This window comes from Accipiter gentilis, chromosome 32 (assembly GCF_929443795.1).
Source record: "Accipiter gentilis chromosome 32, bAccGen1.1, whole genome shotgun sequence".
Lineage (NCBI taxonomy): Eukaryota > Metazoa > Chordata > Aves > Accipitriformes > Accipitridae > Astur > Astur gentilis.
Genome location: NC_064911.1, coordinates 19736741 through 19763940, shown reverse-complemented (window position 1 = coordinate 19763940; position 27200 = coordinate 19736741). Strand labels below are relative to the sequence as shown.

The 27200-nt window shown below is 43.8% G+C and overlaps 1 protein-coding gene across 8 annotated transcripts in view; it reads right to left on the bottom strand.

The window, feature by feature from the left end:
- Window positions 1–9668, bottom strand: part of RPS6KA3 (ribosomal protein S6 kinase A3) — a 79510-nt gene extending 69842 nt beyond the window's left edge. For 3 of the 8 annotated variants that reach the window (XM_049834725.1, XM_049834727.1, XM_049834729.1), the window contains exon 1: window positions 9401–9667. In XM_049834725.1, the coding sequence (XP_049690682.1) occupies window positions 9401–9472 (72 nt within the window). In that variant the 5' untranslated portion in view covers window positions 9473–9667. Of the gene's footprint in view, window positions 1–8249; window positions 8504–9400 lie in introns of all 8 variants that reach the window. The other 5 variants (XR_007510264.1, XM_049834731.1, XM_049834728.1 and 2 more) reach the window with 4 other exon arrangements.
- Between the last annotated feature and the right edge of the window lie 17532 nt (window positions 9669–27200).

The window sequence follows — 27200 nt, the reverse complement described above, 5'->3', positions numbered from 1 at the left end:
GGAACACAAAAGGGATCCTACAGGTTTCCTAAATAAGCATAAAGCAGATAAACATCAGAGAATCTGCATCAGGCAGGTGGTACGTAACTGTCCCCTATATGAACCAAGAGAACCTCTGAGACAAAAGTCAAACTACAAAACAGGAAATCAACCATCAATATTTCTAGCAATCAAAAATTACCCACCGCACTCTTAGGATATAATCAAGTACTTAATTTTCCTGGCAAAAAGACAGTTTAAAGAAGGCTTTTTAAAAGAAAAAAAAAATTTAAAAATTGGATTATTTCACTTCTTGACTAGTAACACACACCCATGAATAACTGCACTGGAAGGAACCAAGAGGTAGCAAGTAGTGGCATATGTTAGGGTATTGGCACTGAGAAAATATAGTCATACTAAATCCTTTGTAAGAAAGGAGTACCTTGAGAAACGTAGCCCACATCCCACCCACAATCAATTAACCACTTTTTGTGAAGCAGGGAATATCCTACACTTTACATGCTACAACTGTATATTGATCTACAGTCTTAATGTGAACTGTAAATTTATTTATTTTTTTAAAATTTTGGTTCTAATATTTACTGCAAGAGATCCAATTTATCTCAAAAGCCTGGCAAAATTGTACCATCGTGGGCACCTGCACAATAAACCTAATGCTATTCCCATCTATCCTTCTGATTAGCACTGGACCCACATGGATAAGGTGTATGTAAAACACACCACCTGGCATCCATAACAGCAATTTGATCTTACCAATTTGGTGCAGAATATCTTATTTTAATAATAATGTCAGGTACCCATCATTCCCATCACACCGGGTTTTTGTTTTTTTTACAGGTATCTAAACCACGTTAATTGAAATATTAAGTGGACAAATCATTATGTTTCCTCTAGTACTCATTTTTTCCTATTTTTCCCATTAGTTTCATCAGTAATATTACAGATAGTATACACTTGAAGTTTTTAGATTTAGTTTAGTATCTCTATTCTCACATTCTGTTTGCAAATCAAAGTTCTGCTAATTTGGACTTACCTTGCTGAACTTTATGTTCTTTCCTACAGTTTAATAGAATTTTTTTCTGAAGGACATAAGTTTGTCCCCAGAGCTTCTTTGATATTAGACACTACCAAATATCTTCTTCCACCCCCAAAACAACTCTGCTTTGCATTTAGACTATTGCTAGACTATTTTGGGATGTTTAAGTAGCCTCTCTGCCAAATATTTTAACTTTTTTACCCGACTATGTTTGACAGTTATTTTAAAAGCCTTTATGAAATTGATAACAGTTATAAGTTTTGGTATAATTCTTCTGCCATTAACCTCAGTATTTCCTATTAATATTGGGCTTGAGCATTTGAGTTAGTACCCAGTCTTTAAACTATTAACAGAGTTCAGTATATTATATAACTATTGACTTCTCCATGTAATCGGTGTCTTTTAGCAGAACCATACACCCCAATTAAGATACAATTTAAAAAGTGTTATATTCTTAGACTTAACAATTGGACAAATCAAGAATTATGTACTGTATATCAGTGCAGGATGATGTTTTGAGTACACAAGCAGACAAGATAAGACATCTGAATCATACCATTTAAAAATCATTATCTAGAAGTTTTAACATGCCAATGAGTAATACAGGCAACGAGTTAACTATGCTTTGGAATTGTAATTTAAATTACCTGGATAAGTCTGAAGTTTCTCCCAGGTAATTCCTAGTTTTCAGCTACCATATATAGATCTGAGCACTTACACTCTGGTGTCTTCAAGGGACTCTCAACTGACAGATAAAGCTGAAGAACCCTGCAGTCCTTGAACTGAGTAAAGCTGTAACAATGTGTCTGGCTTATTTCAAAGCAGTACGGAATACAGTATTCCCACCAAAACATTCACAACAAATTTGCTGTTAGCAACACAAGGCGCTGCATGGAACTACATTCAGTAAAAGCCTTTCAAACTGTACACACTCACACTTCCTATTCTAAGCAGCAATGAGCTACCCTGAGAAAAAATTTGTAGGTCCGCAGAAAAATAGTTGAAAATAGACTGAGAGGACCTTGAGAGGTCATGCGATCTATCTCAGTGCACGAAGGCATGATCAGCTATTCCTACAATGTCCCTCACAAGATGTTTATGTCTAACCCCTTCTTAAATCTTCAGTAATGGAGTTTTCACAATCTATTCCAGTGCTTAACTAAAATATAAGGTTTTAACAGGAGCTGAATTAATGACTTGTGCCCTAACTCCTGAGCTGTGAAGCCACACAGATTCGAAGCACTTACCTAAATCCTGACCTGATTAAAACTCATTATATGTAAGTAGCAGAAGTGAGCTATCATCTCAGACTTCTTTTGCTGTTCTCTCATAGCATATAATCAATGCTTTGCATATACTATGTCAAAAATAGTACATGCAAGCATCAAAAGCTCCTTAAATTTTTTGAAAAATACTATTTTTGTGAAACATAAAATTACTGCAAGCATTTCTTTTATAAAAAAAACTTTGTTATTTCATGAAAGTTCCATTAATTCCACTTAATTTATTCTAAACTTTATTAACTAAAGTGACTGACTTCTTCCTTTGCCGAGTATTAAAAGAAACAGCAGGACATTGAAACTTGCCTCCCTGTAGACAATCAACCTGAGATATAAGCCATTAACATGCAGATCATTTAGGTACAAAGACAAACTTCCTTAAGTTAGGATACTCCGGTAACTTTAACTATGTGATTTCGTAAACCCTATCTACTTTACACTACCGCCTTCTTATCTAATATGACTCTAGAGTAGAGTTTAACAATACAGAAAAGCAGTCCCCTTTCCTCCACTGCGATGCTTTCCTCAGCGCTGGCATTTGTCCAGCCCTGTGCCAAGTCAGGTCAGAAAATGAAACTAAAAAAAAAAACAAGTTTGCAGCTCTCTGAATTAACTCAGCTTGAAGTCAGACAAGTGCCATGGCATTATCCGAGACGCCAGACATAATAGTATCATAAAATCTTCGTCCAGGCCAACCACTTTCTGTAGCTAAAACAAGCTCCAATCGTGTATGTTCATTTGTTCAGGCAGAGGGGAGAAAAAAAAAAGAAAAAAAAAAAAAGACAGGGAAGTGAAATTTTCATTCAGTTCCCTACCTGTATGGGTGGTAAATTATTACACTTACTACATCAATTCAGCAACATTAGGAAAAGAACAAAACAAAACAAAACACATACCACCTATTCTCTGTTCATCTGCTCCAAAGAGGAAGAAGAAACATACAAGTAGAAATCACTTACTTCAGTATATCCAGCCGTTGCTGCACAAACGAAAAGAAACTCGTTCTCTGCTCGCACACATCATCCTAAGAGCGACTCTAGCACCTGACAGCATACAAATCTTATTACCAAGACTGTTTTTGCACGAGAAGGCGGGTGCGCTTCACCACCCCTGCCTGCTGCTCTCCCAGGCCCACCGAAATGCCCTGTGCCTGCCTGGGCTCCTTCCAAAGGGGACCGGGGCACACACACGGGAATAACGTGCCAGGTCCTTCCCCGTGAGTCAGGGGACAGCCAACGGGCACAGCAAGGCTGACTGCTGCAATTCCTTAGAAAGCAGACATGGGTTTCTTAGAACCTCTCTGCACGATAAACGGCAATGGTTGAAATCAACTAAAGCACTACTCTTTTATGCTCATTTTGTCATTTACCTGTTTTAATAAATTCTACTAAGAGAGAATAAGCTATGGAGCAACTTCCCTATTTCCTAAAATTCAGGATTTCCAAGGTGACTATACAACAACTGTCAACTGCTGGAAGACAGGAGGAAAAAGACTCCCTGTTAAGTGAAAAAATTTGTTTAACATGCAAGCCAAAGTTCTACCAGTAACTAAGTTTGGCAATCATGTTATGTCAGGAATAATACAAATAATATTCAACATGGTCTGATTACATCCTGAAACCACCACCTTTTGAGACTGCAGGACAAAGACTTTTAAAATCACAATACAATACCATTTCTTCACATCTTCTGTATATACTTAAGCATGTTCTGATAAATTAATGCTTGACATCAAATGTTAAATGGAAATCTAACTAATTAATTTAATTAAACAGAACCTTAGAAATTGTGTCACTAAACAGACCCAGACAATAATAACATATTTAGAAGACACATGCTACCTTCTACACAATTGAATTGCTTCACTTAATAAATAAATAAATAAATTTTTAAAAATAAAAAAGGCAGCACATTTCCTCCAAAAAGAGTTAAGTGGAGTATTAAGCATGCCACAGGGGGTTCCTTGCATCAAAGGGAACATATGGTAACTGTTACTGATAAGAACTAGCTAGCAGCAACTTTGTGGTTGAGCCAGGGGAGTAGGTCCCTGGAAATCAGAGTTCATCTCCTAGCTCTAGCAGAGACACCCGGAATGATGCTAGGTAGGGTCACTAAGCTGTCAAGCCTCATTTTCCCATCTGTTACACAGGATTTTATCTCCCCTCTATTTCCAATGGATGAGGCATTTAATCTTCTTTCACAGAATAAAGAGAGAGTAAGTAGCACAGTATCATGTACGCAAGCGTATAGCACAATACTTGCAGTCATCGGCCACTTCAGTTCATCTAAACTTAAAAACTCCCTGAAGAGTAGAATTCTAACTAATCCAGTTTTACTGATCAAATTATTCCCCTCTTGAAAGTCACCAAGATTGAAAAAACAATTACAAGGTTTTACTCTTGCCTGGAAAACTGCTTAAAAGTTTCATTATTGGAATATGGCTATAAATTATATTTGAAAAACAAACAAACAACACAACAAAACACCCCACTCCCCCAAACCAAACCCCACAAAAAAAAACCCACAACCCAAACCCAGTATCTTGAAAGAGTTCTTAAAGTTGATAGATCTGCCAACTGCCAAGATCAATCAACTCATAAAGGTAGTATTTTTGATGTGAAGAAATAATTAAACACCCACCTTATTCTATGTATCATTGTGAACCTAAGTCGAGCATTTCAAATGACAAACAGTGACAGTCAGTGTGACAGATCACAATCAATTCAAAGACAACAGAAATGCCTTTAAACACGTCAGTCTGCTTACATCTACTTTGTGTTAGGTGTCCCAGCTGTGGCAAGAAATACTACGTACGCTATAATGAACAAAACATTTACAAGAACTGCCAATGTCATAAAAAACCCTAACAGAATGATTCAAGAAGCCAAACTCAACACCTTCCGTGAGGAAACCAAGAGCCGCGGAGCACACACAACACTGCACAAAGGTACCGAACTCAGCAGAGTAAATCACCTGCCCCCTCCTAGTCCACCCAGCTGGCAGCAGGACATCAGTACTATGCCGCGTAGTAGGAATGTGTTAACTAAAGAACAGTAGAGGTAAAATTGTACCATTAAGGAACTGAAAAAGCTGAAGAAGCCCCCCCCACACCCCTAAACATCTTTCATGCAGATGATGTGTTCCTGAAGACGGTATTTACAGATATATAACATCTGTTAACCTGTCCTTCTATCACAGTAGTTTGTGGAATACAGAGTATACTACTTATTTAGGCGAGAACTAAATTGCCAATTGCCACTTTTAGCCCAACGTAAGAAAATGTCACTCCACACATCTGTGAAAAACCCAGACTTCAGAATGCACTATACTGACAGCAGGCCTGTATGAGAAGCGATAGCAGAGTGCTGCAGAGAATTCTGCCTATAATGGAGAGACAACGGATAGTCTTCAAAAGCCACATAGACCAGTCCATTTAGGTGATTCCATTTTTGGCTTTGAATTGTTTCCCGTGTTGGCTATAGAAGAAATGACTGCAAATATAGCCTTTGTTCCTGTGGAACGTAAGTACAACACTGATCACGCAGACTAGTACAGAATGTAAAGAGACGGTCACAACAAGCCTCATGGCTTCAGGTGGCAAGACGGCTGATAAATTTCAGATTCCATGCCAGAAGTATACATTGATATTGAGAATGTTGCATTGACATCAGAATGGAATTACAAACCCAAAATTACATTTTACAAGAGTCTTTAAAGCATCAGCGTGACTGTTAAATGCTAGTACCCCTTGTCTGGTGCAAGGTTCAAATAATTCTGGATACAGAAGATAAAACAAGGAATTCAGTGAGAGGAGATTGATACCATCGATTTAGATGATCACAAATCCCCTGTCAAGAGCAGCGGAAAAACCTGAACTTTCTCCACAGCTGATTTAGAGCACCTAAATTAAAACTCCTAAAGATAGATGGCACAAATGCTTCCCAGAAAGTCTAGCAAATGGCATCTGCTTATGGTACTGGTGTCCAAAATTTGGCTGCCATAACTGTATTCATTCTCCTCCAGTCAACATTAATATGCATAGCTGGCTGTACAGATCAAAGGATCAGGCTAGTCATTCAGGCATTCAAATACAAACTCAAATCATCAATACTTAATTTGCTTGAAAGCAGATGACTTGAAATAACAGGCACACTCTCAACATGAAAAACAAACCTATGCTTGTTATAAATCGAGTGGATCCTCGGTCAATAAAAGACAGCATCATTCCACAGGCTTTAAAGGTGGTGTCATTTAAAATATGAAACTTTAAAAACAAAACAAAAATACATTATACTATGTAGACATATTATTTTAAAAACAGCCTAACAACTTTACACATTGAAAAAGCTGTCAGAGATGCAGTGTGGATCACTGACCTATTTGTACCTGTAGAAACAGATGTCCTGCAACTGATCTCTGAAAACTAGAAATCCATATTTTATCTAATAAAATTGTTTGCATTATTTCTCAAGAAGGACGTGTTCTACAAATCTGCTGTCCTGTACACTGAAGTTCCAGCAGCTGTTGATGGTTAACTATACTGTCTTCCAAAGTAATACTAGTTAAAGGCATTCTACTCCTCCTACCAAATTTGCTCACACATCACAGCAAATCACCTCCTCGGCAGTACCACTATAAAACCAAATACAGGACTGCACTGGGAAATGTATAAAAATTAATCTGATATAAAAACTCAGAGAGCTGTCAAGAAAAAGAAAGTGTCTGAGCTGAGTTTTAAAGCTTGATAATGTGTAATTCCATGTAGATAACACAGTGTTACAAGAACTGCATCAGCAAATCCGAGAGGTTAGCGGAACCTCTTGGCCTCACTCAGTATTACAGCTAAAGACATTACTACTATCAAACTATGACTGAAATCACAGTGAGTTTCCAGGTGGTTGTAAAAAATATTTTTGCCCAAGGATACTCTTGCAGGATAGGGTCTGTAATTAAGATATTGCTATGCTACAGATAAACACAACTCATGCATATTGAAAACGTAAGTTATGTATTTAGGTCATTTGTTTATGTACTTGACCTAAACTTACCTATTTTCACTGAAAGATCTTTTCTTAAAAACTCATTTCAGGTAAGCAACCTTTCTAAGTCTACTTTTTTTCCATTTGAGGTTCAGCTGAGAAGCTTTTACAGGTGCAGTCTGGTCTTTTCAAGAACCAAGTGTTTACTTTAGACTAGGGCCTTAGAGTGCAAACCTGTCACTTCAGTGGTTGTTTCATGTTTTGTTAGTGGTCCTACAAAATTTTTTGGTGATAAACTGCTGTAGACTCATCTCAATGTAAAGCGTTTAACCTTTTTTTTTTTTTTTTAGGAAGAGGCAAAATACACTTGTTTCAGGAAGTTTATGACAGCAGTTTAAAAATAAATCACGTCTGAAATACACTAAGCCAAATAACAAAGTATAATTAATCCTGCACGTACACACATTTCAAATAACAATCTATTTTGCTACCTTTCCAGCATATAAACCGTTCTTGAAGTTACTACAGTGCAGACTACATGCAGCGAACACGGAAGACGAAAGCAACAGTTAAGATCTCGTCTCTAAATCATTAGTCTAAGTGGTCTTGAAGAAACGTCTCCCCTACCACCTTCTCCCCCGCCCTCAAGCATCACACTACTATTGCAGTTACTCCCCATTAAAAGAAAATAAATCATCTAAGATCACCGCTTCAGAAGCCAGCGAATAACTGGCAAGAATTTAAAAGTAACTACAGTAACTGGCAGGAATTTAAAAGACAGATCTGCCTGTCAGATCAGAACTGCAGAGTGTTCTGACCCCCAGAGATGCAGTCACATTAAGCAGCAGGAAGACGAGACAAACATCAAAAGGACGAACACTTCTGATACTGCAGAAACTTTGCATTGCTCTCTCTCTCTCTCTTTGCTCCGCTCACTAAGGAGTAAGTCCTAACCTTGCGACTAATTGCTGTGAGCTGGCCTGAGTCCACGCTGTTCAAGATCAGCATCACTCGAAGCAGCCTGGCTGCGTATCAGCTGGAGCAGATTCAGGTAGAAGCTGCACTGTCAGAGGAAGCTCTTTCTTTTCAGACGGGAGTCTGGTCCCAAACTAGCACATGCATTGTGGGCTACTAGGGAATCACGGAGCAAGCACAGCCGACTGTGTAGGTGTAGTGTTTACACAGATCCAAACCAACACAGTAGTACGCTGCAGGGAAAAAAAAAAAAATATGAAAATAACTGAGGGCATCTATGGCCTCGGATCCAAGCGAGTCTCATTTCCAGCCGCTCTCCTCACCCCAGCCGAGGAAAGCTGACACGCGTCCCGCCTGACAAGGGCAGGGGCACGACACCGACTCCCCCGCTACCAGCGGCAGGAAACCACACCGCGCTGCCTCTCAGGGATGTTCCCATAAACGCCGCCGAGCACAAAGCTTCACCCCTGCGGTTTCCCAAACGCTTGCGAAACTGCAGCGACAACCCCATCCTGCTTAGATAAGGGGGCGGAGGGGGGGGGGGGGGGAGAGCAGAGGCACCCGGGCGGGGACGGCGGCACCGGGCAAGGTGAGGGCAGGCCCCGGCCCTCCCCGCGGCCGCGCTTTGCGGAGGCGGCGGGGCCGCCCCGGGACGGGGAAACTCGCCGTGACAGTAACCAGACACCGCGCTGGAACAAAAGCGCCCGAGTCGGCCGCCGCCACCGCCGCCGCCGAAGCAGGTTATTCCCTCCCGGGGAAGGGGAAGGGAGCGAGCCGGGAGCAGCCCGGTCCCGTGAAGCGAGCCCCGGAGCGGGGCGAGGAGGGGGGGGGGGGGGAGTCCCGGCCGGTCCCGGCCCTGAGGCAGTGCCCCGGGGAGGAAGCGGCGCGCAGGGGCCGGCCAGGCGGCAGGCGCCGACGTTCACCGTGTCCCCCCCCCCCCGCCGCCGGCTCAGCGGCCCGGCGCCCCGTCCCGTCCCGCTGCCCCCCGGCCACCCACCCGCGGTGGCGGCGCTGCCCGCCCCGAGCTCCCGCGAAGGGAAACTCTGCCCGTCCCCTCCCGCGGCGGCGGCGGCGGCGGGAGCCCGGGTCCCGTCCTCTCCTCACAACTTTCCCCACGACCCGCCCCGTACCTCGGTGCTGCTCTCGGCCGTGCTCTCCACAGCCATCTTCTGCCAAGGGTCCGCCAGCTGCGCCAGGGGCATCTTCCCCGCCGGGTTCCCGCAGCCTCCGCGCTCCGCTTATCCCACACCGAGGCGGGGGCGGCGAGGAAGGCGGGCAGGGCGCGGGACACCCCGGCTGGCTCTAGCGGCGGCGGCGGCGGCGCTTCACTGCGGCGACTGCTGCCCGCTGCCGCCCTCCGTCCGTCCGTCCGTCCGTCGGTCGGTCGGTCGGTCCCTCCTCCCGCCCCCTCCCCGCTGCCAGGCGGAGCCGCTCGTCCGCCCTCCCCCCGGCCCGGCCCGGCCCGCCGCTCCGGGCCCGGCTTCCGCTCACAACATGGCCGCCCCGCTCCTACCTGCCCGACTCAACGGCGCCTGCGCGTCGCCACCGCCGGGCGGGGATACCGCCGCCCCGGCCCTTCAGCGGCCGCAGGTACCGGGCCGGGGGCGCTGAGGTACGCCTGGGCCGGCGGAGCGGGAGTCTGGAGCGCGGCGTCTACCGGAGACCCGGGCGGCAGCGGGGGCGGGGGGAGAAACGCCGGGTGACGGCGGGCCGGAGCGGAGCTGGGGGCGCCGGTGTGGGTTTCGCCCGGCGTTGTGTAGGGCAGCGGCGGGCGAGGCGCCCGTGTGGGGATTTCTCCCCTCAGGGCGGCCGGTTGGGGCAGGCCGGCCCCGGCGGGAAGGGCTGAGAAGCCCGGCCGGGGCTGTGGAGGCTGAGGGCGGTGAGGTGAGGGGAACGGGAGCTGGTTTGGACGGGCAGGAGAGCGGATGGAGGAGTTGGGAGGCGAGCGAGGAGCGGGAGGAGGGCGCGGTGTCGGGCAGGGTATCGTTAGGCGAAGAGGGAAAGGAATTAAGGTGCAGGAATCTGTTTTTGTGGCGATACCGTTTCAGCAGCGGGTTGCCTCGAAGCGGGAAAGTCACACTTCGGCAGGCCAGGAGACGTGAAGATGAAGCTGGCCAACCCCCCCCCCCCCAGGTTCTGAAAACAGCCCTTACTTTAGTTTTTATCCTCAGCTGTAAGCTAGTACACAAACAGCCGACTTAAACATATAGCGAGATCCACGAACGTATGCGGTCTTACATGGTTCTCTTAAAACGTTAAGCGCCGTAATAAACACCCATCCTTTGGCAGCGTCAGATGGCTTGGCTGATGCAGAAGAATCCTTGAAACATTAGACCAGCGGCTGAGGACGGGTACTGGTGTCAAAGCCAAATTTTTCAGAACTGTGCTTGAGAAGGCCCCCGCTGCGTTTTCAACAGCCCCCACTGTCCCAAAGCGTTTCTAGATTTTGACAGGTCACGTGCTTTGTTCCATCCTTCATAAAAGTTAACATTCTTTAAACGTTTGGAGTTTTTTGGGGGGTGGGAGGACTGGCAAGAGTGCTAGTAATTAAAAATGTGTGTGTGCGTGCATGCACACAGCACTGTGGTGAACACAGGCTGCTTCTGTTTCTGCTTGGTAGCGTTTTTGATCCCACTTTATATTCGTGTAAGCATAAATACCTATCTACAAAGGAGTGGATAGGCAGTTGCTCATAATGAATCAGACTTCAGCTGGTACTACAGAGACTTCCATATCTGGAGTAAAAGGCCATAGCTGAATGATCCCTTGAAGCCGTCACCACTGCCAGGAGAAGCAGCTGTGCCCTCCCCTTGCTCACTGCTCTTCAATCTGGCCCTTGCATCAGCCTCTCTTTTGAAGTGGTGCAATTGCTTGTGCTGCCACGTGGTGAGTTAGACTGGGGAATAGATCTACGTCAAAACTAACCCTACCCTTTTTACCTTCTGTTGTCCGCAAAAAAAACCCCAACAACTAACGCTATCAAAGTTTGAGTTAAAGGTTGAAGAGAGGTCGGGACTGATTCCTTCAAAAACGGACAATTTGCAAAACTCTGGCTAGTTATTGGTATGAAATTTAGAGCAAGGTAACAGAAAACAGATAATTTGGTAGTGCTTCGCAGCATTTATGCTTAACAGCATGATGTTAATAGCAAGGAATAATTTTTTTGTAGTCTGATCAGTACCGGGTCACTTCAGCCTCAAACTGGCTGCTGGAATGTTGAATAGAAAACTCGTATATATTCACAGCAGTCGTACATTATGTGTTTGACACACAAATCAGGACTTTTTAAAAAATCCTTCAGTTCATGTAAAAATCCATGATGAAAAAAATGTTTCCTTCCATCCCTCTGGAAACATCATTTTCTACTCCCTCACAGGGATAATTCGTTTTACATTATCAAAGCTCATGCATTTGTACCTGCCTACCTCAACTACACACAGTGAGGTACGTACATCTGAGATGTGCCATTAGGGAGAAGAACCTGAGGAGGTGAAAAGTGGCGACAATAACAGGGAGAAAACCCTAACCCTAAGCTTGCATTTAACATAGTTCAAGCCATCCCTCTTTATATTAGACTTCCTTCCTCTAAATAAAAAATTCCATGATCCTCTCTTTTCCTTTCATAGTAGTCTAGTCCTTTCCTGCCCTAGGTGCCTATTCCAAATTACTTGTTTGAATTAAAACTCTCTTTAGAAGGAGAGTGGGTGTCACATTTCAGTTAGTGTCTCTAAATTTTGTGTGTTGGTCATCTTTTGTCCTTCCCTGTATGTGTCCCACGAATCCAGAAAAAAACAAGGGCAAAGATCTTATGCGCTAGCATATGAGGGCTGCAAACAATAGAAATCTGACCTTTTCTCAGGCACTGAAGTACGGAGGATAGGCAGAAGTATGCCGTTTCATTGTTCAGGGGTTTGAGTATTATCACACCACACATTTAAATTTTATAAAGGAGAAAGCTGCATCAAGATTTTAATAGGAGCTACTATGCAAGGACAGAGTTCAGGGCAAGAAAATCATCTGGAAATTGTCTCCATGGGGAAGAGAAACATATCAGTTAATCTCTGGGAGATGCGGGGGATTCTGACTTTCAGATCCTGCTAAGCTCAGACTTGGATCGTCCTCCCGGTGAGAGGTAAGACGCTGAAGATATTTTGCCTCAAGACAGCAGCTCCTGTTTTTCATTTCTTTTGTCTCAGGCCAGAGCAAGATCATGCTTTCACCCGTGGCAGCAGGCCTTTCCTTTTACCCTCTTTCCCTCTAGGCACAGCCATCGCTACTTGACTGTAGTCACCACGAATAACTGTCTGTCACCAGACTTGGTTGTGGGGGTTTATTTTACCTTTGCATAAGTGGTTGCAATCGCATTGCATCCACAGAGGTGTTTTACGTGCATTGCACTGGAAAATTTGTGATCACATTCGTTAGAAAAAAGGGTAGCGTGTGGCACTGAAATGATAGTGCTGTATAAAATCCTGTTAACCTGTCATCACATGAATTTGGTGGGCTTCGCGAGCTGCACCATTTTTTGATCTCGCTTCTAACAAATCTCACAAAAATGTCACCCTATTGAAAGGGAGACATCAGCTTAGTAGGATTTACCTGTCTTTCTCCACAGAAGGCGTCTTGATGTGTGAGTAGCAGAAATTGGGGAAACTTTCTTATGGTCGGTGGTATCTAATGCTTTGCCTAGCTTTGGAGTAGTACCTACTTACTCTTTGCAATTAAGGCAGAATTCATGGCAGAGTTAGTAAATCACCATAATCATGCTCCAAAAATAATAAGTGTAAAACAGGATTAGTTTGCTATTATTACTATCAGAATAATAGTTGGGAGCTTGAACTTGCATTTTTAAAATATAAATAGAAGGGGGGGGAACAAAGCAAACTATTTACGGCAACAAAAAACACAATCTGACACTCCTCTAGAAGGTGTAGTAGTGTGTTAGGTGTGAATTATAATTCAGTATCTTCTGGATTAAAATGAATAGCATATGAAAAAGTAAATGCATTCCAAAAGTGTGAAATTCAGTTTCAAGTATTACAACCACAATACTGAGGTGTATGATTTGAATTTAATACACAAGAAAATAGACAGAAGTTACTGTCCAAATTTACATGGGAAAAACCTCCAAGGAGTTAACCCCCCCCCCCCCCGCCCAATGCATTTTATTTGTACAGCTAGTAGATGCAGAGAGTCTCTTACTCTCAAGACACCTGGATTCAGTTCCTAGGAGATCACAAAGGACAATTGTGTAACTTAGCAAGTCACCTAATATAGATGAGATTCAACTAAGGAGCCTTAGTCTTTCTTAATGATGTTTTCAAAAGTATGAAGAGGCCTTGACTGGAGAAGTGTAAATACATCCCGCCAAAATAGACTAAGGAAGCCTTAGTGCTAATTAGAACAGGTTGCTCCATGCTTTAGTTGCAAATATAAAGAACATCTCCTTAACCTCATTGGGATATCGAAAGGATGGTTTCACCAATGTTTGGCAAGCTGATAAAGACCAGGGGGAGAGAGACAAAGTGCTGCAAGAAGTTTCCAGCTAGTGTGAGTTGTCATAGCAGAGACACCAGAAGGATCGGCTATAGGAACCAGGTTTAAAGAAAGTTTTAATCAATAATTAAAAAGGGAAGAACTGAAATGAATGTCTATTGTGTACTAAGACTTAACCTGACCTTTCAGACAACATCTGCTGAAGGGTGCTTTCACTATTACAGGCCCCTGGATGATAGAATCGTACAGGAATGCAAACATTTCCTACAATTTCCTCTGGCAGGCTCTTCTTTGAAGTTCTGATCCTGCAAGTGTAGTAGAAGACACGATAATGACTATGAGAATACTTCTAAATGCTCCGTATATTAGAGATACGGTGTCTGACTCACCGCTTAAAACTCTAGGTTTTCTGGACATATGTATGTTTGCATAAAATTGCACTGAAAGAGTAAAGCCTAATGGATCAGGCTCAATAGTATTACTGCTCTGAGTTTTATCTGTGGTCACTATACTAGCAGGAAATATTGTGCCTGTGGTTTCTACATCCTGAGTGGAAATCTGGAATTCAATAAAATATGGTCTCATTACAGCATACCTGTCTCCAACATATGTTCTCATTTTAGTGTTTCTGTACATACAGATAGCTCAGATTTATCTTCTGAGTGACAAAGCTTATCCTGTTCACCGCAGAGTGTGAGAAACCTTTTGCTGAGCTTTGAAATCTTGAAACTTTTGAAATCTTAAAACTGAATACAAGTTGTCACCCCATTATGGTGGAACACTGAGAAGCAGATCAGAATTTCAGATTGTGGTATTTTGAGACAAAAAGGAAACAGCAGAGTATGAACAAGGATCAGTCCCCAAGGGTCGGTGTTCTCCTGGGTTGAATATGACACAAGCTAGCTGTTCACAAAAAAGAAAGAAAAAATAAGATACAAAGGTGATAGAGGTAGAATATGGTATTATATTATACAAGATAGTGTAGAAATAACAAACATGTCAGTTTCACAAGTCACTGCTATAAAACACAACCAGGCCTAGAAGAGACCACAGCATTGTATATACCTTACATGTCTCGTCCCCCAGACCTAGGAGTTTAAGGGTCACATACCTTTCTATTATTGTCATCAAATTAGGTCTGATTTAAAGAGTCTACTGACAAGCAAAGCCCAGTTTATCTAGCTTTTTGGGAGCTAACCTTACTACCTCAATTTCCTGATTTTATGCTTTCCCAATTAAATAGTTTTAATGTCATCCCTTGGTCTCTTCAAAAGCTACCCACCAAATCATCTACTCTAACAATCTTACTCTTCCTTTTATAGATTATCCACTGTCTCTTAGCTAAGAATCCCTTTTAAATCTAGAAAGCTTTACTTTCCCTTTCCTGACCCTTAATTACACTCAACAGGATTCTCCTGACTGAGCTAACAGCTGTCCTTTATCCTGCTTGACAACACCCGATCCTCATTCCCACCAGTCTGCTGATCTGTTCTGAAATACCTGCTGTTGAAGTGATCAGACCTAACAATGTAGTTTGCCACCTCTGCTGGTTTGAAAGATCCATGTGTTCTTTCAAGACAGTTCACTTACTCTTCCTCATTTGTGCCTTGTCTTTTGCCCTGCAGAAAACCAAGTGGTGCCACTCAGAGGGGGGCCCAGGTTTGTGACCATGCCCATAAATGTTCTCCAGTGATCAGTAAAACTTGTTCCATCATGAAATGTAAATCACAAGGGATCATAACTGTGCAAGTTGTGCGACAGGCTGTATGTATGTAGTATTTTCCCCATCTCCCTGTAGGATGTCTGCTGTTCCAGTGCAGCCGCGGAATTCGTGCCGTGAGCCCTGGCCCCCTCATAATTCAGGTATGTGATGGGTTCACACTCCCATGTACTGTTCGTATGTGACTTCTGTGAAAAAGGAAGTTCGCTGGTGGTTGACTTACCCTGAAGTGTTTCTTCACCGCTCGGTGTGAGCTGGGGGTTGGCAAACTCCAAAGCGTACTAGCACGCTTCCTTGAGTCCCATGGGTGAGTCGCTGGTGAGAAGGTGCCTGCTCTGAAGATGGATATTTTAGATCCCCCGCAATCATTCCAGGACCGTGCGGTGACACAGTTCCACAGTGAGTGCTCATTTCCATCACCCAAAGCCTGTGCTTACGGGAGGGAGGCATGAACGTGGTGGAAGCCAGCTCGTTATCTGGAAGGAGTGGAGAGAATCGCGTTAGCTGGAACAACCCTGTCCCCCTTACGGGTGCTGCGCTCTGCCCCTGCTGTGTTGACCCGCTTTGTCCTGTTTGATGGAGCAAAGACATCCTCAGGGCCTTGCTCCAGAGTTGCAACCTTGCCAAAAGGAGTAGCAAGATGAGGAGGCAGCAACATTTATCCAGTATTGCAGCTGAAGGCCATGTTAAGACATGGTCCCTCATTTGGAGCTTTGGTGTTGCAAAAAGGTATGTATGTGACAGGTGAGTCGGGAACGGTACAGGCTGTGCTGGCTGAGCTGTAAAAGGTTCTGGGCTATGGTGTGCCTAAGCTAAAAAGCGGTAGGGACTTGACCTACTGCTAGATTGGGCAAGATACTGTGGGTGGAGGAGGGAAGGTTGTGGAGGATTTTTGGCTTGTTGGTCATTCTCCAGTAAGTGAGAAGGAAGGGAGCGTAAGGTGTGGGAGGAGATGGAAAGGGGAGGCTTAGAATAGGAGATGGCTCTTTAAACAGGGAACAGGAAAGAGAGCAAAACAATTCTAAAGAGCATACAAGGAGCAGTTGTGTCTTAGAAATGAATAGCCAGTTAATCCTATATAAGAATTTTTGTGTCAATATTTAGTGAATCACAGGAAATTGGAAAGGGTGATGTGTTAACAGTGGTAAGTCATAGAGATGCTCTAAGCAATTGTAGAAATCTGCCAATATTTTCTTTTTTAGAGTCACTTGATACAAGACTAATGAAACAAACAATCATTCCCTGTCTCATTAAATCCATTACAACGAGATAAAATTTCCAATGGCTTCAGCTAAACGTTTGCAGTAAGAAGCAAATTTTCAGCTCATGAGTGGGCCTGCAAGTTAATAGTCTTTAGTATTACATCACCACAGACAGTAGAAAGGATTAAATGAGTTGTCAGGATCATATTCCTCCTCTACTGATTCACTTTCGGCAAAACTGAAACTTTGTCTGACTTCAAAGAAGCTATTTTAAAAATCACAATTTTCAGGAAGGAATGACGTTATTTTGCCTGCTTCACCAGAATGAACGCTCCTCTGCTGTGCACAAACGAGCTGCTTGCCCTAGTTGAACAAAAGCTACGACGAGGGCTTTGATCAGTGTTGACAGTGTTCCTGCAGTATTTCAGTGTCTCATTCCTTTGTGCTTTCTAGAACCACTACAAATGACATTGGTTAAGAGAGAGTGTAAATTGCAATAAGATGGCCATCACCAGGGAGTGCTGAATTGGTCTGTTGCAAGGATTCTTTAATTATTAATTTCATTGCTACAGATCTTTTTTTGGTTTAATGCTTTCTCAGGACAAAGAGATCCTTTATGAGCTCCTTACAGCACCACTCATCTATATGACAAAATTTGTCCACTTTAGTCCACAGAAACTCCTTTTACATTAGCAACACATCAATGCTCTTGTTTAAAGGGTTACATTCCACACTGGGTTGGAGACAAGCAGGAAATCTGTCACTAATTTCCTTCCAGCCAGCTCCCACTGCCTTTTCTCAGTCCACTTAATCCTCTGTACATTTCTTCTCTTTCTTTTTATCTTCTGAAGACAGACCTGGTTCTCTTAGCTTTGTTCTTGTTTCTTTCAAGGTATTCTTCATCCTTCTCTCTTGGCTCCAAGCTGGTGCTTGGCAGAAGAGGCAGGTCGCCGGCTCTCCCTGCAATGCATTGAGGGGCTCTGAGGTGCTCACCCGCCTCGTGTACATCTATTTCCTCACTTAGCACATCTTCTCCTTCCTGCCCAGTCATTTTTATTTTTACCTATCTCCGTGGTGCATGCGGTGCATCCAAAACTTTGCTTCCCCTTCTCACACCTAAACCCTTCCTCTTAATAACTTCCCACTCGCCGTACAAGAAACCTTTCTAATCCTCCTTGTCGAGTCGTCAGTTTCTCATTAAATGGTGTACCTTCAGGAGCTGCATATTTGCAATTCAGCATCTCCCACCTGCTGCCGCTGCCAAGACTGGCAGCCCCATGGCTGCAACGTTCTCGTCCCCTTGCGCCTCGTCACTCACTGGCAAAGCCAGACTGCTCCCGTCTCTTGACAGTTCTGTACCTTCACTTCTTTCTGCCTCTTACTCAGCTTCATGGCTCAGCAGAACTCCGTCCCGGCTTATTTCACTTTTCTCATTTTAGCCTTTACCTTGTTCATGGTTCTGTATCCTTCTGCATCTTCTTTCCTACTGCGTCTCAGCCTCATGCATTTTTTATGTCACTTTGTGCCTCAGGCCTCTCATGTAGAAAGCCCTGCTCTTCCCCAAATGCCCTCGAGTTTTCTCGTGTCCAGTGTCTCTCAGCTGCTGTCCCAGAGAGTGTATTTTTTCCAAGTTAGAAAACTCTTCAAAACACAGCTTTTGTACTGTCAAAAAGCAGAAGCTTTTCCACCTCCGCTTTAAAAGTAAGGAGGAGCGCACTTGAGAGAGAGATTTTTGCAGATGTAGAGCCCCGTTCTATACTGTCCTCTGGGGCTCACAGGTTGGGCATCTAAAGGCTGACAGACTCCATATAAAGTCACTTTTGAATGTTTGGGCAAACGGTTTAAACTCTTCCCTGTCTTATTTAGGTGCAATTCTAAAGTATTTGAAGGACTTGTTCCCACTTAATACAAGGCTAAAATTGCTGTAAACCTTATGTATTGGTGCTCCCTAAAGAAAGAAAAAAAGTTTTATTACATCAGTTACAATCCTTTGAAAAATGCATATATACTTTTAAGCCCAGAATGACAACTGCAAAAAATACCTAACTTGAGGGAGCGGGCGCAAAGCAAATATATGAGGAGTAGGCATGAGAAAAAGTTAAGCTTCCCTTTCTCTCTTTTATGCTTCTCCTTTACCAGTGCTGTGGAGACTGAAAATAACTCCACTCTCAGTGATGTCACCACCATTAGAGGCACGCTGTCAGCTTAATTTGTTTTCTGACTTCAGCAGGGGAAATAGAATCTGACTGCTGACTCACTTGTTAGGTCCGAAGTAGTTATGTTTATTTCTCCTATTTGGCCATGACTTCGGGGCTTAAAATATTCTCCCCACCTTTGCAGCAGGTACAAGTACTCCTATTCGTGAAGCAAAAAGGAAACGAAGAGTCTGAAATAACTGTGCGCTTTGTATCCTAGGGAAGACGTTGTGTAAAGCAGGAATACGTAAGATTTTTGCAGAGCTGCCCTGCTGAATAGTTTCCTTCTTTCGTACGAGGCCACAGTGGTGGTCTCGTCGTTGGTTGCCTGGGGTGGCTGAGCAGTTACCTTAACCTCAGCCCCAGCCGCTGACGCAGCACCGGTGGTGTCAGCAAGCCATGGTTTGGCCGCAGATCCATTGTTCGGATGCTGTTATTTTTCTTTCTTGGCCTGCCCCCGAATGTCTCTGCAAGCTGAAGTGAAGGAGTCTTGTGGGAAGTCAGTGTGCGGATGGTCCCTCTTTTGTCCCTTTCATTATCCGTTGTTTTCCATGTACCTCTGAGGTCGGGCAGATTTTCTCTTGCCCACAAAGAGTATTTTTGATGTCTGCATGACATATTTTACGCATATTTTGAGGGGAAAAAAAAAGGTCACAGTTTAGTTTGGACTGGCAAAGTAGCAGCAAATGGAGACTTTTCCTGACAACATACTTTTTTTGGCTCTCCTTCTTTATTTAAGTACCCAGGGGCCAGATCCTCTGCTGGCAGAAGATGAGAGGGGCTCCAGCTTTTTTAACCACTTTGCATTTTCTGGGGATTTAAAGCTTTGACTGCCACTGACTCGCCTAAGCAACGTGGAGTTGTGTCCATAATGCAAAGATAAGGCATACTTGAATGCAATGAATGGCTCTAAATATTTAGAGCAAGGAAGAACACACACAAGAAACAATAATAAGTAAAAAGATACAGATTGTTTCAATCGTGTGGTTTTCCTCAGGATGTTTAAGTAGCGTTGCCTTAGTTTCAATTTATTTTTTTGTAATCCTTAGAAGTTATTTAATATCAGATCTAATCTTATTTTCTGCCTTTAGCTTGTTTGGTTTTAGTTCCTCCTTCTAGAGGTTTGGTTGGGAGCTACCCCTTGCTGATTTTTTTACCCTTTTGTTAGGATGCAGGAGGAAAACATGCTGCCATATTTCTAAAGTCTCATGGACTCAATGAATCGGTTTTTTATTTGTCACACTTTTAACGATGTGCATGCATTTTAATGATAGAACTGCATATTTCTGTAGGAAAAAGCAAGGAATTCTAGACACTTATGTGACAACAACATTAACAATACTCTTTTATAACTCTTTCCCCCAGGATTAATTTCAATTGTAGAATGTATCTTCTTATAAACAAACTGTGAAAACTGATGGCAACATTTCATTTAAATACCAGGTACATGGGAAGGTAATGTACTAGTACATTAAAACAATGAATACAATTCTTTTCCCATTGAAACCATAGGCATAATTCAAATAAATACCTACAGGAGCAAAACTCAATCTAACTTCTTAACTTTCACTTTATAATGGCAAAGTTCATCCATAGAGGATTGGCTGCATAGCATCCTTCAACTTAAGAGCTGTCAAAACAGCTCTCTGGTGTAACACCATGCATTTAAAAGACATTGTCTCTGTACTCAGCATCAGATGCTGGCTCTGTGGGCATTTTTAGGGTAGTATGGAGATGACTCTGTCATTCTAATGGTGCAGACCATGGCAGTCTAATTTAATCCTGCTTTAGCAATCTCCCTAGGTTCAGTATAGGATGAACACAGGGTGAAGAAAGTTTGCAATGACTAGCTTAGATGTTTATATCTCTGGCTTAAATGGACTACACCAATATACACATTTTCTGTGAAAACATCCAAGTAATTCTTTTCCAGCCTGTAACGATTAATGAAGATCAATGAATGCTTCCTTTTACTCATGGACTGGTAAAGGACTTTAACTTGGAGAACCAGAATTTCCATGCTTCAAGGGCTCTGTGTCAAAAACAAGACTGGGAGAGACTTCATCTTCCATCCCACAGTGGCATTGAAAATGTTCATGCTTAGCCTTGCTTTTTAACTCTGCATACAGTTTGGTGAACTCTTCTCATAAACTGCTCTGCATCCTATAAAACGGCTTATACTTATGACTTTTGAAAGGCAAAGACCACTGAAAGCTCATGTCAGAAGTTTTGTCTGATGAAGAACCAAATAAACTTTAAGTAGAAACCTCAGGATTTGGCCCAGAGAAAGCTCAAGTAAATCATTCTTCACTGTTACTACTGGCAGTTGCTGAGCTTAGTAAACAAGCTGAAGGAGATTTCAGTTAAGAAAACAGTATCTGGAAAATAAAAAATGATAGAAATAATAAGTAAACAGCATTACAAGAATTAGGAACTCAGCCTTCTTGATGGATAGATTGTTTTTAAATTGTTCAAAACCATAAGCGTTAGTACTTTGTCAACCATAATATTGTTACATTTTGTATTTGGTGATGTTAAAAAAATTGTAATAACTGAATTGAGTCTCGTACCTTCATAGGGCTGTGTCATGGTTTAACCCCAGCCAGCAACTCAGCACCAGGCAGCTGTGCTCTCAATCTCCCTGACCCAGTGAGATGGGGCAGAGAATTGGGAGAAAAAGTAAAACTTGTGGGTTGAGATAAGAACAGTTTAATAGAACAGAAAAGAAGAAAATAATAATAATAATAACAATAACAATAATAAAATGACAATAATAATAATAAAAGAATTGAATATACAAAACAAGTGATACAAAATACAATTGCTCACTACTAGCCAACCAGCACCCAGTTAGTTCCCAAGCAGTGATCCCTCCCCTGGCCAGCTCCCCCCAGTTTATATACTGGACATGACATCACACGGTATGGAATACCCCTTTGGCCAGTTTGGGTCAGCTGTCCTGGCTGTGTTCCCTCCCAACTTTTTGTGCCCCTCCAGCCTTCTTGCTGGCTGGGCATGAGAAGCTGAAAAATCCTTGACTTAGTCTGAACACTACTTGGCAACAACACAAAACATCAGTGTGTTATCAACATTCTTCTCATACTGAACCCAAAACATAACACTATAGCAGCTACTAGAAAGAAAATTAACTCCATCACAGCCAAAACCAGGACAGGGCGTGTTCAAACTAACAATTTCTACAGCTAAAGGCTGGAGGAGCATGAAGGACACCTAAGCCATTTCCATGTTTGATACTGTGTGCATTAGCTAAACATGCATAAAAATATAACAAAAGTGAAGAAACTACAGAAAGAAAATTCTTCTTGCCTTAGGCACTATGTAATTTTGCCTTACAAAACAGAGGAGGGCCCAAGTTTTCTAATGGGAATGTCTCAGATCAAGCCCTCATATAAGCTACGTGTTTGTTTCATCCATTGGTTCCTGGCACATCTACCTGCTGCTTCTCTCTCGGGGGCTAACAATTTGTAGGAGCAATATTCAAAACAGTACCTGGGCAGCAGCTGACCTGCATGCTTTATAGTTGTCAGCAAAGCAGAAGAAATATAATTTCCATAGAGTGTAAGAGCTCTTGATCCCCAGGTGTAAGAAATCAGGAAAGGCAGGCAAGAGACTGGCATGGATGAGTCAAGACCTGCTGGTCAAACTAAAGGGCAAGAAGGAAATGCACGGGCAGTGGAAGCAGGGACAGGTATCCTGGGAAGAGTTATAGGGATGCTGCCTGGTTGTGCACGGATGGGGTTGGGAAGGCCCAGATGCAGGGCAAGGGACACGAAGAATAATAAGAAGGGCTTCTATAGGTGTGTCATCCAGAAAAGGAAGGTCAAAGAAAATGTAACCCCCTCTGATGAACACAACAGGCAAACTGGTCACAACGGACAAGGAGAAGGCTGAGATACTCAACAACTTTTTTTTGGCCTAAGTCTTTACTGGCAACCTCCCTTCCCACACCTCTCGAGTGGGTGGACTACAAGAGGGGGACTGGGGGAGCAAAACTCCTCCCACTGTAAGAGAAGAAGAGCTTTGAGATCACCTGAGGAACATGAACATATATAAGTCTATGGGACCTGACGAGATGCATCCCATAGTCCTAAGGGAATTGGCTGACATAGTTACCAAGCCACTCTCCATGATATTGAAAAGTTGTGGCAGTCGGGGGAAGTCCCCAGTGACTGGAAAAGGGGAAACATTGCACCCATTTTAAAAAAGGGTTCAAAGGAGGAGCCTGGGAACTACTGACCTCTCAGCCTCTCCTCTGCCTGGGAAGATCATGGAACAGATCCTCCTAGAAGCTATGCTAAGGCACATGGAGAACAGGGAGGTGATTTCAGACAGCCAGCATGCCTTCACCAAGGGTGAGTCTTACCTGACCAACCTAGTTGCCTTCTATGATGGAGTGACTACATCAGCGGACAAGGGAAGAGCTACAGATGTCATCTATGTGGACTTCTGTAAGGCCTTTGACATGGTCCCCCCCAACCATTAAATTGGAGAGATGCAGATTTGATGGATGGACTATTTGCTGGCTAAGGAATTGGCTGGATGGTCGCATCCAGAGAGTAGTGGTCAACAGCTCAATGTCTGGATGGAGATCAGCGATGAGTGGTGTCCCTCAGAGGTCCGTATTGGGACCAGTACTGTTTAGTAACTTCATCAATGACATGGACAGTGGGATTGAGTGCACCCTCAGCAAGTTTGCTGACGACACCAAGCTGAGCGGTGTGGTTGACACACCTGAGGGACAGGATGCCATCCAGAGGGACCTGGGCAAGTTCCAGAAGTAGGCCCATGTGAACTTCATGAGGTTCCACAAGGCCAAGTGCGAGGTCCTGCACCTGCGTCGGGGCAACCCCCCAGTATCGATGCAGGCTGGGGGATGAATGGATTGAGAGCAGCCCTGCTGAGAAGGACTTGCGCATACTGGTGGATGAAAAGCTGGACATGACCCAGCAATGTGGACTCGCAGCCCAGAAAGCCAACCGTGTCCTGGGCTGCATCCCAAGCAGCGTGGTCAGCAGGTTGAGGGAAGGGATTCTGCCCCTCTGCTCCCATCGGGTGAGACCCCACCTGGAGTCCTGTGTCCAGCTCTGGGGTCCTCAGCACAGGAGAGACATGGACCTGTTGGAGCAGGTCCAGAGGAGGGACACAAAAATGGTCAGAGGGCTGGAACACCTCTGCTATGAGGACAGGCTGAGAGAGTTGGGGTTGTTTAGCCTGGAGAAGAGAAGGCTCCGGGGAGACCTTATTGTGGCCTTTCAATATATAAAGAAGGCTTATAAGAAAGATGGGACAGACTTTTTAGCAGGGACTGTTGCAATAGGAAAAGGGGTAACGGTTTTAAACTAAAAGAGGGCAGATTCAGACTAGATCTAAGGAAGAACTTTTTTATGGTGAGGGTGGTGAAACCCTGGCACAAGTTCTCCAGAGGTGGTCGATGCCCCATCCCTGGAAACATTCACGGTCAGGTTGGACGGGGCTCTGAGCAACCTGATAGAGTTGAAAATGTCCTTGCTCATGGCAGGTGGGGTGGGACTACATGACCTTTGAAGGTCCTTTCCAACCCAAACTATTCTATTATTCTATGATAAAAGGTAGTTCAGCTTGACTTTTTAGCTGGAGGAAGAAGCTAATACTGGTGTTAATTACATGCCTTTAAAAATGCAAGTCTTCATTACAGCTATTGTTTCCAATTCAAAATCAGTTATATTTACTGTCTAGCACAATTCCTAGCTGCAACTCTTAAGCACCGGGAACTGCCTCCATACAAAAGACTGCAATCAAGGACTTGCCAAAATTAAATAGATGCCTGCATTGGCATGCTTATTATAGCACTTATGATGCAATAAGTACCAGGTGGAAGCATGGACTATGACAGAATAAAAAATACAGAGCTATCCCAGCTTTATGAGTTTGTATTGTTTTGTAAAAGGTATCTAATGTCCTTTCTTTCAGAAGCATTCAAACAACGTACTTCCAAAAAACTTTCTCTAGGATAGGCAGGGTTAATTAAGGTTGAAAAGTATTGGTTTTTCTAGCACGACTTCAGCACATTTTGATGGTAATGCAGCTAAACATCACTGTCGGAAAGTTGTAAAATAGACTGTGGCAATTATCACCGACAATTTTGTTATATTGAGATATGTGTTGTTAACTTTTAATGGTCTTCGAAACCTGCAAACAATAGAAAGATGGATATACATGTAGTTTATGTGTGGTTGTCTATTGGGTCACTGTCTGAAGATAAACTTGAGAATGTGAGGAAAGAGTTAGTCATTTGAAACCAAGCTTAGCGTTGTATCTAGAAGAGGCTTTCTGCACTCAGACAGTACTTTCTAAGTGGGAGAACAAAGGGTCGCGTTTCTCGTGGGCAAGCATCTACCAAGATCCTCAACCCCCTGGGGAGCCACTGGCAGGGTCTGTGTCTCAGGCTGCTGCTCACACACACAGACCTTCCTCAGCACCCTAAATTCCCTGTCACGAAGGGAACGCAGATGTGACGAACAAAGAACGTAGCTAGCAGAAGTCTATTCTCTCGCACGAGATCAGTGTTGTACAAAACAATTACCCAGTCATTTTAAGGACCTGGTGGGAATCCTTCAGCTCCATGCCACACAGCTCTATCCCTAATTTTGAACACTTCTTGCCCAGAAAGGAAGAGTGCCCCTCCTTTCAGCTCTCAGCCACGCATTGGATGGCATGGCAGGAGATGCCCAGCTGTCCTCCAGCCCAGCACATCTCGGAGACAGCCTTGGGGGATGTCTGCACAGACCTCACCGCAGCCTCAAAGCTGAGGGGTGCAAGAGAAGCCCAAGAAAATCCGGTGAGAGCTGACCCTCACAAGCAGCAGCAGACATGTGGCTGCACCTAAATACGATGCATCTTTCAGCGCATTGCATGGGAAGCCTCTATATGCTGGCTGACACAGGTGGGCGGTCAGGAGTGTGCTGGTGAACCTTCACTCCTTGGGCTGAAATGTTAAAAACCCAAACCAACCCCAAACCCAACTAAAAAAGCCACTCCCAGAGCTTCATAGTGCCAAAATACCTGCAGCGATTAGAGCAGGAGGGTTGTGGTCGGGGCAGAGGCTGGGAGTGGGCCTGAGAGCAAAACTCAGAAGAGGGCCAGCAGGACAAACTACAACAACTAGGAAGTTGCTCAGATAAGCAGGTTCAGAGAAAGTCATAGTATCTGCCTTCCTGGTCCCGGAATGGATGGACAGACCTGGACCTACCTTGTTCACCTGCCTTGTCAAAGCACACATGACTGCTGGGCTCCTAAGCCTTTTAACCATGGTTTTCTTTAAATAGTGACAGCAGCTTTTCCATAGAGAATGTGGGCTTGTCCCATATCTGCCCTGGCTTTGCCCGTTTTCAACAATGAGAAAGAGCACAGAGGTGTAGTCCAAGGCCATTTCCCCACCATCGCTGTAGCCCTACTTGGCCTTCCCATGCCTACACTCAGGAACCATCTGAGAAATGCTCCTGGAAGAAAAGGCTTGTGATCAGATCATACAGAAATGCCAATAAACCTTTTCCTCTTTTAAGTTTTGGAGAGAGAAAACCGTGGCAGTATTTATTGTTTCTTTCATAACTCGGAGAAAGTGTTTTCCTCAGCGGCTCCCCTTACCCCTCCTGCAGCCATGGCCCAAGCTGTCCCATAATCTCTGCTCTCAGGGATTCCCCGGAGCAGTTTACCAAACTTTAAAGCTGTCTCAGGTCTAGGTCTGTCCATCTATTTGTTCCAGGACCAGGAAAGCGAAGAGTAGTCTAGTCCTTATCCTTTCCCTAATATCCCTTACGAGCCCCATTGCTGTCTTCCAGTTCATCCTTTTCTATCTGAGCTTAACATCTGGAGCAACTTAGTCTAAATGGTTTCTGTGAGAACGCGTCTCGTGCACCTCTCGGGTGTTGGGTAATTCAAGGCTGAGGGGGTTGATGTTTACGTAGAGTGGGTGAGCCTGACTGAGAGGGTGGGAGCTTTGGTTTTCACCTGCTTGGGTTGGCCAGGCATGATGCGAGCTCAGAGAGAACTGGGGAGACAGTGGGCAGAAATGGGACATACAGGGCTGGCATAAGACAGACAGATAGCGCCAAGGTCCTAGGCAAGGGCTGGATATTTACATGGGAATATGGCCCACGCGTGTCCCAGAATCTGCGTTGACCTTTGGTTTTAGACACCAAGTTAGTGCTAGAGATTTATTGGAGGTAGATGAGATGGATCACAGAGTGGGATTCATCTGCCTAAATTGCCTTGGACAGCTACTTTAAAGTTGAAGAGCCTGGCCGCTCACGTTTAGATG